The sequence below is a fragment of the Lepisma saccharinum genome, chromosome 9, assembly GCF_977018435.1.
Source record: "Lepisma saccharinum chromosome 9, izLepSacc3.1, whole genome shotgun sequence".
NCBI lineage: Eukaryota > Metazoa > Arthropoda > Insecta > Zygentoma > Lepismatidae > Lepisma > Lepisma saccharinum.
Genome location: NC_139237.1, coordinates 73,609,787 through 73,634,277, shown reverse-complemented (window position 1 = coordinate 73,634,277; position 24,491 = coordinate 73,609,787). Strand labels below are relative to the sequence as shown.

General features: G+C 35.8%; 1 protein-coding gene across 1 annotated transcript in view; it reads left to right on the top strand.

Moving 5' to 3' along the window:
- The first annotated feature begins 299 nt into the window (after positions 1-299).
- LOC145992472 (polycystin-1-like protein 2) overlaps positions 300-24,491 on the top strand; it is an 84,823-nt gene continuing 60,631 nt past the window's right edge. The window contains exons 1-9 of the mRNA XM_083128855.1: positions 300-353; positions 1,978-2,092; positions 5,058-5,185; positions 7,777-7,967; positions 10,103-10,238; positions 14,229-14,354; positions 15,388-15,489; positions 17,881-18,186; positions 21,051-21,245. Of these exons, the coding sequence (XP_082984981.1) occupies positions 300-353; positions 1,978-2,092; positions 5,058-5,185; positions 7,777-7,967; positions 10,103-10,238; positions 14,229-14,354; positions 15,388-15,489; positions 17,881-18,186; positions 21,051-21,245 (1,353 nt within the window). The remainder of the gene's footprint in view (positions 354-1,977; positions 2,093-5,057; positions 5,186-7,776; positions 7,968-10,102; positions 10,239-14,228; positions 14,355-15,387; positions 15,490-17,880; positions 18,187-21,050; positions 21,246-24,491) is intronic.

The following is a 24,491-nucleotide window of genomic DNA, read 5'->3' as shown; positions in this document are numbered from 1 at the left end:
GGTCCCTTTATTGACAAGATATCAAATATTTTGTATGACTGTTTTTTGCCTGAACAAAACATTCAACAATTGTCTATTTAGTGCAGCTTAGAGGACAGAAAGAACAAGCACCTTACCTTACTTCCCTCCATGAGTGTTGGGAGTATTTTGCAGCGATTGTTGAAACATGCAATCTGGGCTTACGCAGCTACAAACGCATTGTAAGCCGCACACCTGTTGAGTTGAACATGTACTTATCTTCTAATTTAGTCTTTTATTGTGAAATTTTTTGGAATAGTTTTTGTCACTGTGTGACAGGGATGACAGTATTGAGTGTCAGTGAAATGGTAAAGCCAGGTACAAGTGGCAGCAAGGTATGGAATGTGGTAAGCTGTGCAAGGAAGATTTAATTGAAACTAATGGTAACATTATACATTGTACTTTATCTTCAAAATAGTTTATTTTTTGCACTCCACTAAAAATATTATTTTAAATGAAAACACAATATATACCATTTATATATAAAAACGGATACATTAATAAGAAACGTTAATAAGAAATTTAATGTATCCCTTTTTATATATGCTTTCATTTAAAATAGTATTTTTAGTGGAGTGCAAACAAACTATTGTCCTTTTTAGAGGAAAATTTTTCCCTTTAAAATCTGGTCTCTAGTTATTATGCAGTAGATTTGCACCTAATTTGGTTTGTGTCTAATTTGGTCTGCCATGTCTTTTTAAAATCATAACGTACCACAATGCACATCACCTGACGAGCTAAGTTAATAATAAATTTCAACCTTGATCAGGAAAATATATTTTCATAGATAAGGAATCTATATATTCTCATATATTATTTTTCTTGATATTAGATATCTATTTGGGTGCCAATGAATTTGCAGAATTGAAGGATGCTGTCTTGTCAGAAGGGAAGGAGTCAACCTATGACACCTCAGTATGTGTTGTTGCTTCAGACAGTATGGGCAGAACAAGTGAAACATGCATTAACTGCAAGGTACAATGTAGTTCATGTTGATTAGGAATGGGGCAATTAATTGATGATATATTGGTAGGAATTTCTGTATAAAGACTCCGGGATCAAAAGTGGTTTATAAAATTACATTTTGGTGTTAAAATAAGGCTTAGCCAGTATTTGCCAAAATCTGTTCTAGCTTCCCGGTGGAGACGCATAGTGGTTCGGATCCCACTTTAATCTGTAGGTCCAGTCCCGATTAGCCTTACTGTGCATAAAGTGGACTTAAAACTCCAACTCAATCAATCAAATCAACCAACCTGTTCTAGCTTCAGTTCGAAAATATGCATATATAATTTTAAAAAATTAATAGTTTTATGTTGCGAGAGTGTTCCAGATTCTGCTGGTGTTTTCAAATCTCTTTTTAAACAATGATTCACAAACTAAAATAAAGTAATGAAACTCTATATATTTAGAACATGGCCATGAAGATTTTAAAATATAGTGGGAAGTTTGGATGCACGTTTGACAGATACCTACATAGATTCATTTAACTAGATATTCGAGCATTATTAAATTTATTCCTGAGTAAAGATATCAATTTTTCCTTCCTAAATTTTGCAGCAGAATTAATCACGGTTCCAGGATTTTACATATCCCGCAAGATAATACAGATTGTGGAGAGTGTTGTCAGTACATCAGTGCATTATGTTTTAGGTTGTTTGAATTTCATGTCATTTCGTAACAGTGTACTTTACACCTTTCAAAACATGAAAAATGTTTTCAGTATGCAATTTAGTTTCTCTGTCAAAAACAAAATATGCATGCTCAATTGGTAGCCAAAATACACATATCAAAGAATCCCAATATTTCCACAAATAACCTGTAATTAAGTGCATAATTCTGCCATTTTGTTATTGTTTTTTACAAATATAAAGGTATAATTTGTGTTACCAGTAAAAATGTCTTATAACATTTTTGAAACAATTGATGAAATATTTGTTTTTCCTTCTTTCCTTTTCGTAGGTTTTGCCACCAAGTGAATCTAAATCAATTGGTGATCTTCTTGAAGTGCTAGATCATATGGCTCGTGATGAAGATTCAGAATTAAACGTTGGCTTAAAAATAGGAAATCAGGAAGGTTGGTTGACAAATAAAGAAGTATATTTCACATACGTTCCAAGTTCTAAATTACTGTTAAATACTGTGCATGCAGTGTGACATGATTTTACATTTTCTTTACTTTTCTGATCCCAGTGAAGCAAAATGTTATACATTTTTTCCAGATTGCACATTTGCCTGCATTTTATGTTCTGTAGTCAGTCCCATGTAAAATACATAGTTGAGGTTCCTCTGTATTTAATTAAGGGATGGGGTAGGATAGATTAATTGGTACTTTATCGATATCAGCTGATATTGGTTAATTGGTAAAATTACCGATTATTTTACCGATCCTATATATCTATTTATATCTTATAATTTAGTGCAAAATTCTACCATTTTGTTATTATTTTTATCGATAATCTCATGCCCTACTTTTTAAAAAAATAATGTCTAAATATGCAACTACTTTTGCACTACAGTCATCTTGAAACACACATTTATTAAGGAGCTCAATGATCCATTCAGGTTCTTCAAGGATGATTTGGAATTTATATCGGTTATCAGTATCGGTAAACTTTATATCGATACTTTATCGGTATTGGCCAAAATTTCATATCGACTCATCCCTAATTTTCTTATTTATGTATTAAAGATAAAATAGGCAATTTTTCTTGTTCATACGTATTGCTTTCATTGTAGAATTATTATTCTTGTAGTTTACAGTTGTTACAAGCATTTAAACACACTTTTTTATGTAAAATTTCAGAACACGCGCTTCCTTCATGAGACATTTATTACATCAGACATTACACTTTCGAATCTTGTTTAGATGATGATGATAGTGTTTTTTGATGACTGTTTCTTTTATGTTGAAATTTCTGTTCCATCTAAAATTCTATCAATCCCCCCCCCCTCTTTTTTCTCCACTAAAATACATTCAGCATTTGAAGTCTTTTTGTTATTTCATATAACAAAAAGAGTGATTCATAGAGGCACATATTTTTTGTAAATAAAAAAGCAAAATTTCGGTACAAAAACTGAGTCAATTTCAGGTTCAAAAGCGGTAAATAAAATAAAATATTGGTGTTATAGTGGTGAAAAATTGGATGAAAAGTGGTACATAAAATGACATTTTGGTTTTAAAATTGTGAATATAATCCTAAATTTGATTTAAAAACTACACTTATTCCAGTGAATTAACATTTCACTTCTAATAGCACATTTATGTAGTTATCAGAGTATTAAGTTTATTTCTGTGTAACGGAGTCCATTTTTGCTTCTCGAATATTAACAGCAGAATTAATCAATTTTCCAGGAATTGCATAACTCTCAGGATAATTCAGACTTCAGAAGGCCTCGGTGAATAAACCCTGAATTTCGTGTTTAAGAGTTAATTTCGCTTTTTGCAGTTCACCTTGCATTATTTCGTGTCAAAACTTGGTCACAAAATGCATCTCACACCTTTCAAAAACATGAAAAATTAACACTACAATGTGTTTTTTCACATTGCCCCTAGTGATTCATGATGGATGTGGCAAACGCGGTTTAAAAATTACTTATGTGAATTTTGATGCGGAAATACGAAATTTCAAAATTCCACGGAAGAAAAAGAGTGATGTTCTCTCTAAGAAACCAAGAGCTTTCTCTATAACTTTTAAATTTTAGTACTGTTTCCTATGTATGTCTATCAAAGTAAAACAGTCACACCCCTCAACGAAATGGACTGTACCCATGATCTTGAGGCACAGCCACCAAGCCGTCATTTGACTCAGTATAGAGGGATTGTGTGTACTACAAACATGTACTTGGTTGCATAATGTGTGTTTATTGTTCATTAATACTGGCAAACTAGTTCCATTAAACAATGTCAAAGTGCATTTTGGAAGACATACGGTGAAGGAACTGTACCACGAATGCTGTATTCGCAAATTAGAGATAGTGGGAAATGTCGTTGTTACCCATTTTTATATATATTTAATGAATGTTGTAACAGAGTAGGCGACTGTGGCCGTACCGTCGACCTAGGCGAAAATCCAAGATAGCCAAGTGGGGGGCTACCATAGGAAACGTGGGATTATTCTATATAGGGATAATATGTTCCATGTTCCGAATCTCATAATCTTGCCTGTTCGCCCATGACTGCTTCAAACTCTACAATCTGCCTCCCCAAATCACAACGCGCGTTTCGAAATTTCAAGATGGCGGTCCCACGTGGGCGCCGGAGGCGCCTAATCCGGTACGACGATTTCCCATGGTGACCCGCGAACCGCATGGTGACGTCATCACCTCAACCTGCAATCTATATATCAAAACGACCTGAGCGCCTCGCGGTGGACACTGGAGCAACCAAAAAAATTTCTCCATGCAGGGGACATGTTGGCCAACATTTGCCACCGAAATCCGACTTTGCTCTCGAAACGGTAACCTAAAAAAATAAAAAATGGTTGAAATTTCGATGCGCCCCAATTTCCACCTTTTTTAGTTTGGCCTCCATTTTCAAATTTTGTGTGCATTCACACGTTCAGTCAATGGTACAAACAAAAATAACCGCCATTTTACAAAAACCAACCAAAGGGGGCGCTGTTGGCGTTAAAATGTGCGAAAGTTACATAAGAAATAATATACTGTATTTGATGAGAAAGTCGAAGTACATGGATTCAATTTTATAAGTATGAATCTCCCTGCATTAGTTATTTAATATATAATAGAAAGTCACATAGACATGAATTAATAAAAGAGTGTTTGATGCTGGAGCGGGCCACTGGGCACACTTGTTTTGTAACGTACAAAGTAAGTACATGTCAATTTTTGTAGAGAACCGTACAAAAACTTGAGTTATCTGGGTTTCCTACTGAATCAACCTGAAGCTCTTAACTGTATATGTTGCCTGGTTAGTGTGTGAAGCCAGCTTAATGTGGATGAAAAGTATTTGAAACTAGTTTAACAATTTAATATATTGACTAAGCAATTAAATATTGATATTATTCATTCCTTTATTCCAGGTACTCTACAGTTCATTGCTGCAGTCAGCACAGCCTTAGCAGAAGGTATAAAGAACTTAACAGATAATAGCTCCTTGTGGGAGAATGTTGAAGAAATTCAACATGCACTAGTTAATGTGATTAACCAGGTTAGTGTTCTCTTCAGATATTGTTAACATTTATTTAAATGTATAGTTTTATGTAAATTATTATAATTTTCCACCACAACCATGTTGTCTTCACGGTCTCGCGATAAAAATGTTGGAAGATCAATTTATTGCCACTTCTAGGGAACATTTAACAAATATAAATGTTGACACACAGCATGTTGTTAAAGCTACACTCTGTAAAGAAAAAGTAGCTTCACTGTATTCTTATTACGAATGTTAAAATGTTTTGGATTCACTTCTATTATCTTTCCTGTACAGGTTTGCTACACATCTGGAAAACAGGTAAATGTAAGGGAATTTGGCTTGTCAGGGAAAAATTTGGGAAATTTCACGGAATTTTGCAGATCATCTGGAATTTACGTGCATTTTGGAGTCTGCAAGAGAAAAAGTTGCAAAATGAACAAGCAGTTCAGTTCCACTTCTGGATTCGGTTCTTGTGATTCCACTCCCAAAAAAGATTCAGTTTAGAAACTTGTTTGTTTCGTTCTTATGATTCTCAGACTTCTGCAAAATTATTGTTCCTTCGAATTTGTGTAATAAATTTTTACTTTTATATTACTAGATATTAGAAAGAATATCAAAGTAAAACTTGCAGTCCAGATATCTGATTGATAACTAAAGTATATTGACAATATGATCATAATTATCGAGAAAGTTGGGGAAGATGGGGTTGTCGTCTATTATTTTATAGATCTTAGTCTTGTTGGCATTTCCTATGGAATTCCTATATGCAACAAAAGTTTCTTCGGATGCTGTGTAAGCAAAAGAGAAGAATTTTCTACAATACTATAAATCCGCCAGAAAATGAAAAATTGTGTTTGGCTTATAAACTTTTTCTGTTGTTTTTATATTGTGCAGATCTGTTATGGTGAAACAATGTACGTCTGTTACCTTAGCCTGAAGGGTAGATGCACGTGATAGTAGCACCCAATACATTTTATGCCGATTGTAATTTTACATTTTATTCTTCGAATTTTCATGTTCTTGCGTGTGTAGAATGATATTTGCTAAAAAAAAAAGTTGTTAAAGTGAATATTCATTAATAATTAACAGATTATATATTAATTGAAAAAACGCAAGGTTCAAAAGCAAAAATCATGATGATAAACGTGTCTGGACAAAATTCATTTTTGGACTGGAAAACCTGGAAATGTCACGGAATTTCATAATCAAAAAATCATAGCAACCCTGGTGGAGCTCTCCCTTCACCTTAGCCCCCCTTGTATTTTCGTTATTTGGCATTGCTGTTTTCCAACTTTTAGCAAATCGCGACAAGCAGGATAAGTGATAATTAGATGAAGTTGATGAAGGAACATTCACAAAACACCAAAACCTAGGCCGGGACTCGAAACCGGAACACAAAAGACAGAAGGGAAGAGAATAAGAATAAATAGATAATTCCCCTTCTCGCTTGAACGTAGATAAAACAAAGCTAATTTCACAGTGACCTTCATCCCTCTTTTCCAAGAACTCTGCAACTACCTGACTCGGCATTAGTGCGGTGGGTGGTTTAAAAACATCCACCTATCTTATGACCGCGAGCTTCAAGCAAGAATTGGCAATTAATTGTTTATTTTCCACAGCATTAACTAAGCAGTTTCATGCCTTCATGGTCACGTTTGGGTTCAGGTTTCACTTACCCCTGCCTTTGATCTATCTTGCCATCTGCTTCCCAGGAAGGTGGGGTTTTATCCACTGTTTCTAGAAAAATCTGTGGAACTTCCTGTGCTGGTCTCCCAATCTGTCAGAAGGAAGGATAAATTAACTTTTAAAAAGGACAAATGTTGAGGTGAGCTGTTGCCTTTGCCAGCTTTTCTAGCCATTGAAAATCTTTGGTATCATATGGTATCTGTAAAATATAATCAGCTGATACTCACCGATGCTGATAATACCGCAACTTAATAATAAATATATATTGAATATATATGGTATTTTATTTAACAGTTAGAAAAATAAAACATCAGGTTGAATATAATCAATAAAACAACTGAAAATGTAAGAGTGAAATGCCAAAAACTAAAAATAATGAAATAATGCTATTTTTTTCTTTACAAAGTGTAATTGCTTTAACAATTACATTTAAAGACAAAAATAACAATTTAAAGACATTTCCTGGCTTTAATCCCACAAAGAAATGGAAGATAATAAAATATGATTTGAGTTTATAGTAATTTAATGTGGGTAAATTCAACTGTAGCAATGTAATGCAGATAGCATTAGAATCCATGTGTCCAGGGGCGTACCAATAGCAATGAGAAGTTGCATGTATGCCAGGAATGGACACTATGAACTTGTACAAGATCCAAGTACTATATTGTTCATATGCCAGGGGTTGATTTGCTAATTCAGTGATAGTGTATTGGCATTGAAAAGAACTTGGTTCAGCCTCTGATTGAGCTATTTTCACATAATTTTTCAGTACGTTACAAATTAATCATAATTTCAAGAAAATGTTTTAGAAAATTGGAAGATGTACCAGTCAGAACAGGCCGTTAGAATACATTTTGAATATGCACTCGTGCTGATGGATTAATTTGTAATGCTAATAGATACGTAATTTCATATTCTAGGTCCCTCTTTCCGACTTCAACACCGTGAAACAGGCTGCATCTTCACTACATAATGTACTTCGTGTCAAGAAGAAAATGGAGGATGACACAATGATGCTTGTTGCTACTGCAGCAAGGAAACTGGCCGAGAGCTTGAGCAATAATCAAAATAAGAAAGATGCAGGGTACAGGGCAGTTGTTGAAGTGTCCAGGCAAGTGTCGTTTATAAATTGAGTTGTATCATTTGTATTTGTCATCAAAGGTCAATAGAACTATCACATAGGGTGTTTCGGTGACCTTGAATCAAACTGGCAGGTTTGATGGAGACTGACCCGAGTACTAATATGAATTTAAGAACCCCAGTCCGGAAGTGCGTCATTAAAAAGTTATAAGCCAAAACTAGTTGGAGCTGTCTTATGACAGTGAGATAAGACAACTGAAAGATGTGACTTGTAGATTTAAGAGAGACATTACTACAGTGATCTCCTCCTGGCCAGAATCCTTGCTGCCTGTGGTATCATCAGAACGATTTCAGCAATATTAGAGCGGATGCGATAGAGCTTCTTGCGATGCTGTCATGCCTGCATCGACACTGCGGGCTGTCATTTTGAACAGCTGTATCGTTTTTATCATACAGTGCTACGATACACTGTAGTAATGTCCGTATTAAATCTACAAGCCACATCTTTCAGTTGTCTCATTTCACTGTCATAGGCAGCCCCAACTAGTTTTGGCTTGTAACATTTTAGTGACACGTTTCCGAACCAGGGTTCCTTATCTCATATTGGTACTTGCGTCAGTCGCCATACACACTGCCAGTTTGATTCAAGGTCACGGAAACACCCTGTATGAGTGTAAATCACTATATTTATTGAAAAATAATTCATGTTCCTTTGGTGACATGGACAAGGTGCCACTCTTCGTTTACCACATACCTGTGCACAGCACCTGTCTTTAAACTATCAGCTGGAAGTTGTCCAAAGGAGCACACACTGCACTGAAGTGGACCGATACATACAATTTTGAACCGATTCTCAAACCGATGTTGATACTCTTTCTGATTTCCACCAATACTGATGCTTGAAGAATTTAACATTTAAAAGTTGTTCAAAATATTAATTAATATTAGTGGGTGAGCAGTCCACTCCAGTTATAAGCATCAATATACCAGAGTTTTGTTTCAAAATATTCAAGAATTACATCAGAATATTAAAATACCTGTTACGTAATCACAAAATACAGTTTTTCACACAATAGTGATGCAAAATAAATGGGAATTTTGCATAATTTTCAGGATAATTAGACTGTATCAGCCGGTATCGGTACATAAAATTAAAATTGAATGGCTTATTGCAGAAAGGGACCTGAGTCACATTTTTGAGGTATCGGAGTCACAAATTTTTCATCTCCTCTGTCTCTAGCAGCATACTGCAGGAGGGCGCATTGAGGGTTGCAAAATTAACTATTCATTATGCTAAAAATTTGAGCCAACAACAGCACATTTCTTTCTTACACTCTCAATATTATACGATTTTTCTTGTTTTTCTCAGAATTGTGCAAAAGTGACTCAGGTCCCTTTCTGCAATAAGCTATTCAATTATATTATCCAATACTGATGCATTGGTAAAGAACCATTGTCACTAACTTTAAAAGAATATAATATGCAATAAATTTTGCCTTAGAAAAATAAATTGCCTATTTAAAAATATTTACGAAACCAGAGTACATGGAACATGCCTTTATATTAATTGAAACTAAACTTCATTGCACCAGAGCTCTTTGAGACCGAAGACTGTCAATCCATTGTTATCTGGCTTCGCTAGAATAGAGGGAAACCTCAATTTTACGTTTTTCAGGGGACCCAATTTAAAAGAACTTAAAATGTGGGAGAATATAAAATCCATGAAAATTGTTACATTTTGTTCTACTGAAATCATCAGAATTGAATGTATAATGTGAGAAAATGTAAATTCGGAGTTAAACTGGATTACCATTGCTTTCAAATAGCTTACCAATTGCCCACCCAATGCTCGGCTAATTTCAAAATTTTGGAGCACCCATGAGGAATCAAACCCGGGACCACTTGCACCACAGGTGATAGCTTTCACCGAAAACTTGCTCATTAATAGATTTTAAAAATGGCAGAACTTTGCACAAAATTATAGGCTAGTTAATGAAATAATGGATAATTGAAATTTGCTGATAAACCAATGCAGTGATATATCTATGAGTATATCAGCAGAAACTGATAGAGCAGTGAGCAATCAGCCCATTACTATAGTGTGTGTTTGATTTGATGATATGTTGTTAAAAAATAGTATTTTAATGTTTTTCTCTATTAGAATAGGTCTCTCACAGACATAATTTCATCTGTATTCAGCAACATGTCACCCAAGCGTGAGCCATTGTCACCTGAGGAAGCTGAGTACCAGGATGAAATAACGAACTATGTTGATCTTGAGTGGAACAATAGGCAAGACAATGTATGTTTTATGTTCGCTAGTTGGTCAAATATTTAGTTGTAATAAGCACTATTTAGGCTTTTTCAAAGGGATTAGGAGACAGGTGAGTGGAGAAGGTTACATAATTTAGAAGTACATAGTTTGTATTCATGTCCAGATATTATTACAATGATTAAATCAAGAAGACTTAGGTGGGCAGGCAATGTGGCACGAATGGGAGAGGAAAGAAGAGTTTACAGGATTCTTGTTGGGAAACCTGATGGTAAGAGACCAGTAGGAAGACAAAGATGAAGATGGAGGGATAATGTTGAGATGAACCTAAAGGAAATTGGTCTTTATTCTTTATTCTTGGGCGAGGTTCAGCAAATGCTGATATATTCTGGAAAATAGTATATAGATCTTGCTCAGGAGAGGGACAGATGGAAGGCCTGTATTGCTGCAGCCATGAACCTTCGGGTTCAAGAAGGCTAGAGAGTTAATTTAGTTAGTTAATATTTAGACTTTTTAGATGTTACTATTCAGATTTTTGCAGCACTGTTAAATGCTGTTTTATTAGCAACCATGTATTGGGGTGATAATTTCAATAGCTTTTCTATACGTGCTAAAGGAATTTTTGATGCAAACTTGTAGAGTTATATAAAAATGGATATTTCTGCAACTTTTTGTGGTTGATATGATCACAAGTTGAGATGGCACCCATACTAATGATAGATGTCCTGCAAGACATTTGTCAATCATTTTAATATCTTCATCAGGATTCCCACTATCGTGAAACATCCTTTCAAAGTCATCGACCTAGGAGTAAAAAGTCAGGGAACTTCTTAAATATGTCACGAAAAATAGGGGGCTTTTTTTTTCTTTTTAGAATGAGATGCTGCAAATATCCATAAGAAATTTGCCAATGTGAATAACCAATATTTTTACCAGCCTGATATTTTCGAGGTGACTGCAATTTGTTTTGCCTTGGAAGAAGAAGGCATGCATGTAGACATTTACTTTAATCAAGACGTGTGGAATACATATAGGTTTATGTTCATAAATATAATGACAAAATTGCAACAAATTTGCGCTATAATTTTATCCATTAACTGATATGCATATATTGACCATTACTCCCATCCATACTAAAAAAAAATATCTCTTCCAACTGATTTCATGTAAGAATGTTCTTTAATTTTATTTTTATTCATTTATTTTCAACAATGCTGAAAGCATTTATTTCATTTGTGTGTAGCTTACAATGTTCAAAACTTAACACTTGCCTATTGATTAGTATGTTAATGGGTTGTATTACACTGGTCTACATATGAAAAAAAAATTTCTGCTGACTTAGATATTTTAACTGATCCTATATAATTTGAGGTCGCTGATTCCAAATATGTAGTCAGAAAATGTGTATCACGTCACAATTTTTCACAAATCACATTTGAAAATTTTCACAATATTATAATACTGGGCTAAACTCCAGCAATTTTCCATATAGATATCTGTACATAATGAAATTATAGGACTATACATAGGTGTCGGAGCTGATAACAGGTATTAAGTTGCATTGTTTGACAAGTCACATTTCAAAATTTTCAGAAAATTAAATCCGGCTACATTCCAAGAGCACTTGCAAAGAGAATGCGACGTAGTCAGATGTCCATGCAGAGTATCACGTCACGCTGTTTAACAAACATACGTTTCTATTTTCTCAATAGGGAGTTCTTAATGGACAAAAAGTTTAGGCAATTCCGGCAAATTGATAAATTTGTTTGACGAGCACATACAGTCAACACCTGATGCCTGTACTAACGCTAAACTTAACATACACCACAGAATAGCACAACATGCATACCTACTTAGGAAAAAAATTTCATTTCTTTGATTTTCTGGAGTAGGTGGCCTCAGGAACGTCACGCTGCAAGCACCAGCAATAATCGGCCATCATGTTTTCATTCCATCTCCCCTGATATCGGTGCTCCATGATTTTTATGTCTTGGTGGAAGCGTTCGCCCTGTTCTTCACTTACGGCACCAAGATTGGACGGAAATACATCTAAGTGGCTGTGCAGGAAGTGAAGCTTGACACTCATATTCACTCCTAACTTTTGAAACGTCACCAACAAATTTTCAACTAGAACCTCGTAGTTGTGCGCCCTGAAGGTTCCAAGAAAGTTTGTATTGACATCAGAAAAGGCACACCATGCATCTTTCTCTGTGCGGTTCATTGTTTGTAAGAATTCTTCATCTTTCATTAGCATCCTTATCTGAGGACCATCAAAAATACCTGCTTTTACTTTCTCATGCGTCAATGCAGGAATTTTGAGCAAATGTATTTAAAGCAAGCCCCATTCTTATCCAGAGCTTTTACATACTGCTTCATTTAATTCAACTTAAAGTGCAGTGGAGGAAGTAACACTTTCTTAGGATCAACAAGCGGCTTGTTCTGGATGTTTGTCGCTCCGACTTCAAAGCTTTTCCTGGCAGGCCACAGTCTTCGTACCCAATGTTCATTCCTTGCTCGACTGTCCCATAAACACAAAAAGCATGGATATTTCGTGAAACCTGCTTGTTGACCAAGTAACATTGAAATGACCTTGAGATCTCCGCACACAAGCCAACTGTCATTTGCATACTTTTTGTTTCGAAGCAGTTCTTTCATCGTTTCGTAGCTTTCCTTCAAATGTACGGAGTGGCCAACAGGAATGGATGCTAACTTATTGCCATTATGCAGCAACACACGCTTCAAAGTCCTCTTCGAGCTATCAATAAAAAGCCTCCATTCTTCTTCATTATACGTACATCCCATAGCTTCAATTAGTCCCTTCACATCTGTACAATAGACAAGTTCTTCGTCGCTTTGAAAATATCTTAAATAGATGCCTCTCTCTGTCCCGATACATGCTCCAGACGCTAACATATTTCTTTCCTTTAGTCTACACAGGTCCTGCATACTTTATGAGGTGCCCAGGATTTATCTTGGTCACCCAATTTAATTCCGAAATATGCACTATATGCTTTCCTTACAAAGTCAGTAATATTTGTCCTTTGTTTTGGGGTTAACAATGTTCGAAAAACTGATTGAAATAATATTCATTATAATATTCCATGTGCTGCCATCTTGTGACCTCTTTACGGACTACGTTGTTTCATTGCTCTAAATATACATCCCTAATATTAGATAATTTTCTATTTTCCTCCGAAACCTGACGTGATAGAAAAAAACGGATTTCGGTTTTGGATTTACCACCCTCGAATTACTATAGAACAACCATCAGCCTCCAGTCAGCAAAGTGGACGTAGACCAGTGTTATGCACTGTACAGAACTTGAACCATTTTTCTAACGTTAAGAGCACACGGTGTTACAATTCATTTGATAATACATTGATACCCTGATTTTATATTATCTTGCATTATACATTCAATCTTGATGTTCCCACCATAGAAAAATGTTATAAAATTTTCCTCAATTTTACATTTTCCTGCATTTTAAGTTTTTTTCAGCCTGAAAAACATAAAACCAAGGTTCGCCTGTACATTATTATTTATTTTTTTTTTTAACTTGAAAATATATGTAATTTACCTAGTCTGGGTATCTGGCTTCTATGCAAGATTCCTAGGTTGGGTGATCTAAAGGTTAGGAATTTTTCCGACCTTGTCTTTGCTCTGGGGTTCACTCAACCGCTAATAACTGATTATCTGGGTGCAACCGTAGGGGCTTAACATGGCTGGAGCATGGTGCTAATCACATTAACTCCACAAATGGCCAAGATCATGAATATTTGGGACTCTACCTCCACATTGCCTTAATGTGCCTTCATGACACACTACAATAAGTACAGGGGGAGAGGGTTGGAATAATTTTACCTTGCCTGGTAAACCTGAAAAGTGGAATTAGGTTTCTCAAATGAATGGGAACTCTGTGCATGTATATAAGCATTGTTTTTATCTCCATGTTCTAACTGTGATATCGTACTCGTTTCTCTTTTATTGTTTATTTGAAAGGTTGTATCTTTCATATTTCAGCACAAGCTAATGATGACCTTCATCAGTAAAGCTACTGACATAATCAAAGACAGTGTCTCTTCGGTTATCACTTATGGACAGACACAAACTGAATTTACAGCTGATGATATGAAAATATGGGTGAAGGTAAGGGTATTTTTCTCTTACTTACGTACTTCTTCCCTTTCGTGCTGTTAGGCGTTGGGGTCCTTCAGCCATGTGCTAAAACTCTTCCTTTCTTGAGCCATTCTCATAACTTCCAGTAATGTCTTCCCTCTTTTAGTAACCATCACAGATAATGTTCCCATTCTATCCAATGTTTTCCTCTTCTCCCATTCTCACGACATGACCACACCAGCCCATCGTTCTTTCTATTACCTCTTCAGTTGATTGTACTTGAAGCTGTTCCCTAATTTTAGTGTTCCTCATTCTATCTCATCTGGTTTTTCCTACAACTCTTCTGAGGTATTTCATCTCTTTTGCTATTAATCTACTTTTATGCTTATTTTGGAGTGCTAAGCTTTCTATGCCACGGAACATTGTTGGTGTATAGTTTTATAAATCGTTAATTCGGTATTTTCTTGTACCTCCTTTTTTTCCGACTATTGTATTACTTATTTGGTAATATGTTTTATTTGTTATTTTCCTGTAGTTTACAGTTATTACAAGCATAAGAAAACAGTTTTCGTTGTGACGTTTCAGGAGAACACATGCTCCCTTCATTAGACATTTATTTTCATTTTGACTAAAGATACAGTTATAACAATGGTTAGCATAGAACTGTTTTCTTATCCTTGTTATAACCGTAAACTACAGAAAAATAATTCTACAATGCAAGCAATGCGTACATACAAAAAAAAAGTTTTATTTGTTTTTAGAACTCCTGTTATTTATTTATTCTACTTTTCCATCGCCTGTTATTATTGTTCCCAAATATTCATATCTATTCACTTGTTCTAGCTGTTCACCTTGCCATTTTATTTCGAATCTCTCTTCATTTCCTTACTTTCATATATGCATTACTTTTTCCTAACCATTTCAAATTTGTTCCCAAAGTGTCCGCGAGTGTGTTGAATACTTGACTCTCAATGTTCTGGTTGGATGTAATGTATAAATTTACATGTTGTTATATATTAACTTTCACCTAAGTAAATATGCTAAATTTCCTGTTTCTCAATAGAAGGATGTATTGGACAGATTGTCAGAAGAATTTGAAGTCCACAATGCTTGTTCTCTACAAATTTTTCCATCAGGCAATAAATCAGAAGTAGCAAGTATGGAGGTAAGTAGACTGTAATGTCAGTAAAACATCTTTCTTTCCTATTGTATTTGTAATGTGCACACATATTAGTAACATTGACACATGTTCTCTTTAAATAACTACAGTACATCATTTTCAAATCCACAACTGCACTAATGTTGGTCTTACTTCTTTACTATAATTGGGAAAAGTAACATCAGGTTGTTCATTCATAATTGAGAAAAGAGATGCGGTAGTTAATAAATATGGAGAAACTAGTACTTACTTTAACCATGAAACTGTTGTATCTTCTTTGTTCTATTAATTTCAGTGGCCACTGCCACTATCCTCGTTAGAACAAAGGTTGTTCATAATGGAATTATGGCTAGAGGCATGCATATTTAGTTTTTTACGAAAACATGAAATGTGAAATTACACATTGGTAATGTTAATTTTTCATGTTTCTGAAAGGTGTAAGATGCATTTTTCTAACCTGTTTTGTCACAAAATAATGCGAAATGAACTGCAAAATGCAAAATAGACTCTTAAACACGAAATTTAGAGTTTATTTACAGACACAACACTTTCTCATGTCAGAATTATCCTGAGAGTTATGCAATTCACGGAAAATTGATTAATTCTGCTATAAATATTTGAGAAGCAAAAATGGACAGGAATAATCTTAATATTCTGGAAACGACATAAATGTGCTATCAGAAGGGATATGTTTATTTTGTGTAGCAAGAGCAGTTTTTAAATCAAATTTGGGATTATATTCACATTTTTGAAACTAAAATGTATAATTTTATATACCGCTATAACAGCAAATTTTATTTTATTTTCCACTTTTGAACCTGAAATTGAATCAGTTTTTATACCAAAATTTTGCTTTTTTTATTTACCAAAAATATGTGCCTCTAATTATGGCATTTATACCGGGTGACCCTAATTAGAGATTGCGCTGAAACTTGGTATAGGCTATGGAGGCCATGGAGAAGCGAATGTTGATGAAAAAAATAGTTCAAATTTTCACCACCAGATTGAAATATTGTTCTAAAATCTTGTGCATGGTGAACATCATCATGGTTAACACTTCGTGTACCCATTGATCACACTGTGTTAAGCTTCCTGAGGGTCGCCTTGACAGGGTGCATATTGACCACTGGTGTACCAACAAAAACTCAAATTACTGGTGGTTGTTACTTGAGCGCCACTTTTCAACCTGGTGGTGAAAATTTGAACTACTTTTTTTTCATCAACATTCGCTACCTCATGATCTCCATAGCGTCTATACCCAGTTTCAGCACAATGTGTTGCTTCGAAAGGGCTCCAGAGAACTCTTGAGTAGGGGGGAGACATTGAAGGAATTACAAAAATGAAAAGAATGGGTAATTTCTGTTTGGAATAAATGTCAGTTCATATGAGAGATAAGCATATCAGCAGGGACTGTCTGTTTTATCTATGTTGAGTGCTCAACTCATGTCATCACCATTACGTATTGCTTCTTGCCTGAGTTCTGATATTCAAGTTCCTAGAAAACTCCCATAGACTCCTTAAAACAGAGGTGACTTCTCAACATGATTTAAGCTCTCTTTGAGTCATTAAATGATCCTTCAGGCTACAATCTCTCCAAATGTTCACTACATTGCGCATCAAGCAGCTGAAGAGTTCATAATGCTTGTTTTGTAATTGTTGTTATTGTTCCTATATTTGTACATTCATATTTTGCATTTTTTATTTCTTTATTTTTATTTGTTGATATCCTGTAATAAAATGGATTCTTTCTGTATTCAAAAATTATCAAATAGAAAATCCCCAACCATATATTCTTTTAAGCGAGCTAATACCCAAACTGATGCCAATACTCATACCAATTCCCATAGACATCGATACCAATACTTGAAATTTTTATAATTAAATTTTTTTTTAAAATAATGATTTTTTAATGGGAAATCATTATGACGAGTTCTTTTGATTGATGCTGACATTGGTCACCAAAATTTATCGAAGAAATAAACAGGTACGCAGATATGTAAGCACGGTTTATGTACATGTTAACATCCTGCCATGTCTGATGTCCCGCAACATGATTAATGATTAGTTTGTAAGTATTCTATTCCACTTATATGCATCAATTTAACAAGAGTTTTGCTTTAAAACGTACAAGAAATTGCGTCAGAATATTATAATACGTGTTTTTCACACAAAACTGGTACAACATTAATATGAACTTCGAATTTTGCATAATTTCCAGGATAATTAAACCCCCCCCCAAAAAAAATTATTGTGCTTCATTTTTTGGTATCAGTAAATTCTCACCGATACTTTTTGGTACCAATGATACAATTGGCTGATGCATCGGCTTGGTCCTTGTAGTTTTATAATGATGTATGCTGTTCTACCATGCTCCTTTAACTCTGTTTTAACTTTCAGGTATCGTTAGTGAAAAGTAATCCAATGTGGTGGAACGAAGATTACCAATACATAAATGCACCTGTTGTGATGGTAAATTTGATCGGAGAAACCCCATCAAGGAGCGAGGCAAACACAGGCATCAATTCAATTAATCTACGTTTCAAAGTAGATCAAAAAAGTGGAAGTACCATACATGGAACTCTGAGGGTTGAGCCTTTTGAGAACTTAACTGAAAGCTCATTGACCACACACAGAGTTGAAGTACCAGTAGGTTCTCGATTGTTGATTAATTTCAACCAGTTACCAGATGATGTGAAACTTATGGTAAGGGGAAGAAATAGTTGCACTATATTTCACAGGTTTGTTATGTTTCTATAAATCTTAACATGTTTGTAAAGGATAAGAGAAAGCAAGAGGTTCAAATAAAGATATAATAATAGATAAGAAGTGTTTTTGACACCTAACTCTAGAAGTTGCTCATCATTGTTCATCTTCATTGTTAAAAGTGGTCTACAGAAGCAGAAAATACAAACTGTACTGCTGTACCGAGCAAAGAAAAATTCTGGTAATGTAGTAACTTTTCAAATCTACATGTGCGACGGAGAGGGTGTGATACAATCAGCTGCTTGTATTGTAACCCTTCCCATGTGTTGCCAAAATATGCTACATTCTCAAATGCTCATTGCCTTCACCTTTATCCAGTGTTAAGTGTTTGTACCATTGTGAAGTGGAAAACTGAACACAGCAAAACGTAGAGAAGTATAGTGGAACCACAAGCAAAAAAGCCTGCGCAGACCTGCAACTCCTGTGCACCGTACTCCCACGTGGAGGGGAGGGGCAAAGTGGAGCATGCTTCCTTATGGCCTGAGCTGAATGGAAGAAGAGAGAGGTACGAGGTTAACAATCTTAATTTTTTCTGAGAACAAAGCAAAAGACGAAAGTAATAAATATCTTATGGATCAAGCTACAAAGCATGCAGCAGGTGGAGGGCAAAAATCAGAAAGTTTTGTTAGGAAAATCCGAAAGGAGGGTAAGAATGTTAACGAATTTTTAACAACTGGTGAATACAGATATGCTGAAAAACAGTGACTCTCTCTATACAACTTTTGTAGTGTAGGTGCGTAATTAGAATTATTGCTAATTTCTATACAGATGAATGTGAGGTGGCAACATTGAGTCAGATTTAGGCTGCTCACCTCTGTAAATATATGTATAAGCAAATAAAGTACACGTTTGTTACAATTCTGTGCAAAACCTGGGGCAATATCTCATTCCTTACTACATTTGAGTGCAATGAATGTGGCAACACATGAATGAAGGTGAAATGAGAGACGAAAACAAATGACTTCACTTTAGTTCACAAGTTTGTCACGGTGTTTCTCTTCCTCATACAACTGTAAACTCCATGGTGCAACGTTCCTTTGAGGATCAAGGCTTTTTCAGGGTCTTATCATTGGGCAATGTGTCATCGGCACACTAAGTCCTTTTACGGATGTTTTGTGGGAGTTCACTGCTAGTACTGCTTTCAAGCAGCTACCCAATTATCTTGATCATATTGCCTCAAAACTGAAATTTTGAAGTTCCCATTCAAGATCTAATCTTGTACCACTGGCACCAAACACTAGACGCTAAACATTCTGCCATGTGAGAGCTCACAAACATAAACAGCACATTCTAAAACTGACCACAAATATTTTACAAACAAAAATCACCATCAACCATCCTGTATGTATCTCTTCGCAAGACATAGTTTCACTTACTGGCTTCTTCTGGCTTGTTAAGTCCACTTTGTGCACAGATATGCCGATCGGGACTAGCCTACAGTTTTAAAGTGGGAGTCTAACCTTTTTGTGCCTCCACCAGGAATCGAACCTGGGATCTCTTGATTTCAAGGCAACAGCATTACCAGTACACGTCTTACTATGCCAATAATAAATGTTTTGTTATTTGTAATAGAATTTGTTGTTTGTGTTTGTGAATAATAAACACAAATAAAAAAAATGCATTGTTCAACACAAGACATTGTGTATTTAGTATCAAATTATTTATATCATTGCACCAATGCCAAAACCTCGAAAGTTCAAATTTTGACTTTTCATCTAGTACAGTTTCTCACCAGTTTTTGTTGATAGATTTGTATGCTAACTTATATGACCTAATAAGCGAGGCCGAGAGATCTGGAGAAGTGTGGCAGGCAGCGCTAGCAGAGATGCAGACATTTTCGACCAGTAATGTCCCGTTTATTTGTACGGACATTTCTTTAGCATGCAGATATTTATATTAATAATGCAAAACAAGCACTAACCTGTGTTATAAGAGTTGTTCAAAGTGATGTCCACCTACATTCACACATTCCTGGCATCGTTTGATGAACTTTTGATTCACACGCAATCAGTCGTTTTTGCTTAGGGGTTCTAAAATTTAACGATCCAGTTTCTTGTAATGTAAGGGCAAGATGTCTAACCGTCTCTCTACGCCAGGGAATTTCTGTGCAAAGTGCCTACACACATCTCGACACGAGTCTGTTTTCATGTAAGTGTCATAGATAAAAATTCTTTGTTCTAACGTGAACTTTGCGGCTGGCATTTCAATCTCCTCACTTACACACAACACACATACTGCAATTACACAAAAAATTAGCATGGCAAGTTACCAAAATACAAACTCTTTCACACATACAAAATTAACACGCTCTTGATTTAAGGTCTGTTCCTCACTCCATTCACATCTCTGTCCAGGGCACCTGCGAAGGAAAGAACAACTCAAGCTTGGAGCTCTCCGATTGCAAACAATGCTCACGAGAACCATTAACTTTTAACGGTTTAGTCTGCAATATAATCTTGATACAGTGTTGCACATTCGAAACCTCCAAACGATTCCGAGCGAAGCAAAACTTAAGCGGGACGTTACTGGTCGAAAATGTCGACACCTCCGATAGTGCAGCCCACCACACTTCTCCCGATCTCTCAGCCTTGCAAGGAATTGGATGCATGGTATATAGTCATAAGTAGGTACATAATTGACCAATGGCAACATTTATCCAAATATAAAACCTGTTCTTTTCTGGGACCTTGAATATTAAACTGCGTTATCTCAATATTAAGATTAGCACATTTGTGGTTTTGTCACTGGTGCAACAATATGTTAACTGTGAACAATTTCTCTCAGCATTCATCGTGTTCCTGTAGGTTCATGCCAGTGATGCTCGACCTGAAATTAGTGATTTCTGGGTAAACGGAGAAGCAATCACCATACCCCAGAAGAGTAAGACTGAATACCAGAACATGATACTAGCAGATGCAGTCTCTACACCATATTGGAAGTTCTTTTACATAGGAATATTACCTCACAATGAAACTATGAAGGAGTATATGAACAGAGAGGTATGAGATTGTAATTACTGATTTTTTAGTAGATTGATTCATTTGGCATTGTTATCTCTTTGTGCATTTTGGTTTACCAGATGGTAGAAGATGGAAAGACAGGGGAAAGGAAATGGAAGAAGTCCTTCGTTACAGATACCATTCTGTCTTGACCTCATTTTTCTGTTTCTTCCTTTATTTACCTTGTACCCTCAGTGCTCATCTTGGTCAAATCATTTCATTTTATCATGCTCCTCCTATCCACTGTTCTATTTCTGCCTCCTCTGAAGTAAAGAAAAATATTTATTTGATTTTCTGTAATTGACGCAATTATGTTCTTTCTCTTCATGCACAAATACAGTGGAACTAGGAATGAGCTGATACCGATGTTGATATATCGGTATCAGAAAGTATCGATTGATTTTGTGTGCCGATACTATCCAATATTTTCCTGGCATATTAATTCGTATTTTCAATAAATTAAAAATACAAAACTTTGTTACTTACGTGAAATGAGTATCTATTTTGTGCAACGACGTTTCGGGAACAACTGTTCCCTTCTTCAGGTTTATCTCCTCCTCGGCTATCCGAAATATGCCATAGCCTCGTCAAATCATATCATTCGTCAGGAAAAAGGAATTAATTTATTGAAAATACGAATTAATATATATAAAGTGAGTAAGTCGCACATATCGTGAATTATGAATATTTTCCTGGCATGTTGGTCACATGACACTTTTGCAGAGTGTAATTATCCTGTAAATTATGCATAATTCAAAGTTTCTATTTATTTTGCACTAGAGTGCTGCAGTGAAAGGATTTCACTTGAGTGCCAAATAGTTTGCACAGACGATGCTAGATAGCGTACGGCACTGGTTCCCAAAGGACACCATGGCTGGCTTACAGGGATGCTGCGAAATCTTCCAATATTTTCAGTGAAATGATATGATTGTTCCAAATATGTGCTTATCTAGTACTTTTTACACACAAAATGTTTCTAAATTTGAAATATTTGTTTATTTTTTAACTTAAGGCAAGCAACCTAACCACACTAACTGAGCATTGCAAGTGTTAGATAGGCCTACATTCTTACTTGGGCACCACGGACATTTCTTGAAACACTAAGGATGCCGTGAAAGAAAAACGTTTGAGAACCCCTGGGATATGGAATTGACACTTTCTTTGCTCGAGCGAATAACGCTCGAACAGGCAAAAAGAGCAGTATACGCTCGAAGCCCACTAGTACATGTATGACTGTAATTTGTCTGTGATAGTGGGCTCTTAAATATGAACCATGAAGTGAAGACACAGTGAAATTGAAACTTAAGCAAACATAGTCATTATCTCCATGTGAAAATGCAGCTTAGTCTATTTTACCAAATTCAGTGATATATGAAATGAAATGGATGATTGTGGGCTGAAACTGCCAGACCGGATATTTTACATATGTGTTTCTAGGATTATCATCACATTAAAATGATATTCCATTGTAAATGCTCGAACATAGCCATGGCCATCTTTATTGAGGGATGCTGGAATCCTGAAATTTGGCAATGTTGTTTCGCAGGCTTAATAATCAAGCTACAAACCATGGGTGTGAATAGCAAAATTGATGGTGACTTTTAAAGAAACATGGGAATCTGCATAAAATCTTTTTGTTTTGCAAAATCTGAACAGAACATTGATATTATGAGGTAAGTGGATAACATACAGGAACAATAGAGTCATATTGGTTGGCCCATAAGTCCTGGCGTTTTTTTTTAGTGAAAATTTTGCGTGAAAAATAAAATGTGTTGGCAATGCATTTTATGTTATTCGATAGAGAATTATGTGCTCTACAAAATAGTGTGTTTAGTTTTTTTATGCTGATATACCTTTTGTTCTTTTCAGGTCATTAAAATGGAGGGTCAAGTCGACAAAAAGAAAAGCATTTTCGACCCTTCTGCTTTTTGCGTTTAATCAAGGTGCCAAAGCCACAGAAGCTGCTCGAGAGATTTGTGAAGTGTATGGCGAAGAAGCGATGCCTCGCCAGTAACAATTCTGAGAGGAATCGCTGCTTGTGTCCATGAGTTGACCAGTGACGGGCAAGCAAACAGGCGGAGATAGTGGCTCATTGATTTTTGTTGTTGTCGTTCAAAGCATGCGCGGAACCCATGCGCCCAACTTTTGAACCTTTCCCATCGAGTGAAGGTGACGCTCTATGGTATTGTGGGAGCATTCCATTATCTCTGCCAATTCCCTCGTCGTTTGGAATGGATCTTTGTGAATAAGCTGATTCAGTCGCTCCTCATCGAACTGAATGGAGCGTCCGGTGTGATGCATGTCTTTGAGTTCGAAATTGCCATCTTTGAATCGCTTAAACCAATTTTGAGCCATCCTAAGAGGCATCGCTTCTTCGCCATACACTTCACAAATCTCTCGAGCAGCTTCTGTGGCTTTGGCACTTCGATTAAACGCAAACAGCAGAAGGTGTCGAAAATGCTCTTTTTTTGTCGACTTGACACTCCATTTTAATGAACTGAAAAGAACAAAAAGTATATCAGCATAAAAAAACTACACACTATTTTGTAGAGCACATAATTCTCTATCGAATAACATAAAACGCATTGCCAACACATTTTATTTTTCATGCAAAATTTTCACTTAAAAAAAAACGCCAGGACTTATGGGACAACCCAATAAATTTTCCATTAAATAACTGGAAATTAGCAGAAAACGCAAGGCTAACTTTACATACAGCATGGAACTTTCCTATAATGTGTAGTTTGCCCTTGTTTTCTTTGGTAGCATTACGGAATGACGTTCGAATCTAAATATTTAAATGATGAAAGATCTAACACACTGGCTTTAAAGTACTAATAGTAAGGCGTATAAAGTAGTTGTGGATAATGTAAACCACCATGGGCGAGTTATTACAGTCAGTGTAAAATAAATTGTGTGTGCATATTTCTGTATGTCTTCCTTTTAGTAGTCCATGACATAATTTGCCAAGATTTTGGTCAACAGACAATGCATTGAATTACGATGTGCTTATGTACAAATGTTTGGTTTGTGTTCATATATATGTCAACATCATCATTATCATCATCCTTCGCAGATTCCTGCCTCTGGCTGGGTAGGCATAGAAGTCAAGCCTCTCAATTTTTGACTGGTCTTCCACCACTCCTCTCTTTCCATGGTGTTCCAATCTTGTCCTCTTCTCCTAACACTCTGCGCTATCTGCTCTTTCCACCAACATCTTGGCCTCCCCCTTGGCCTTATTCCCAC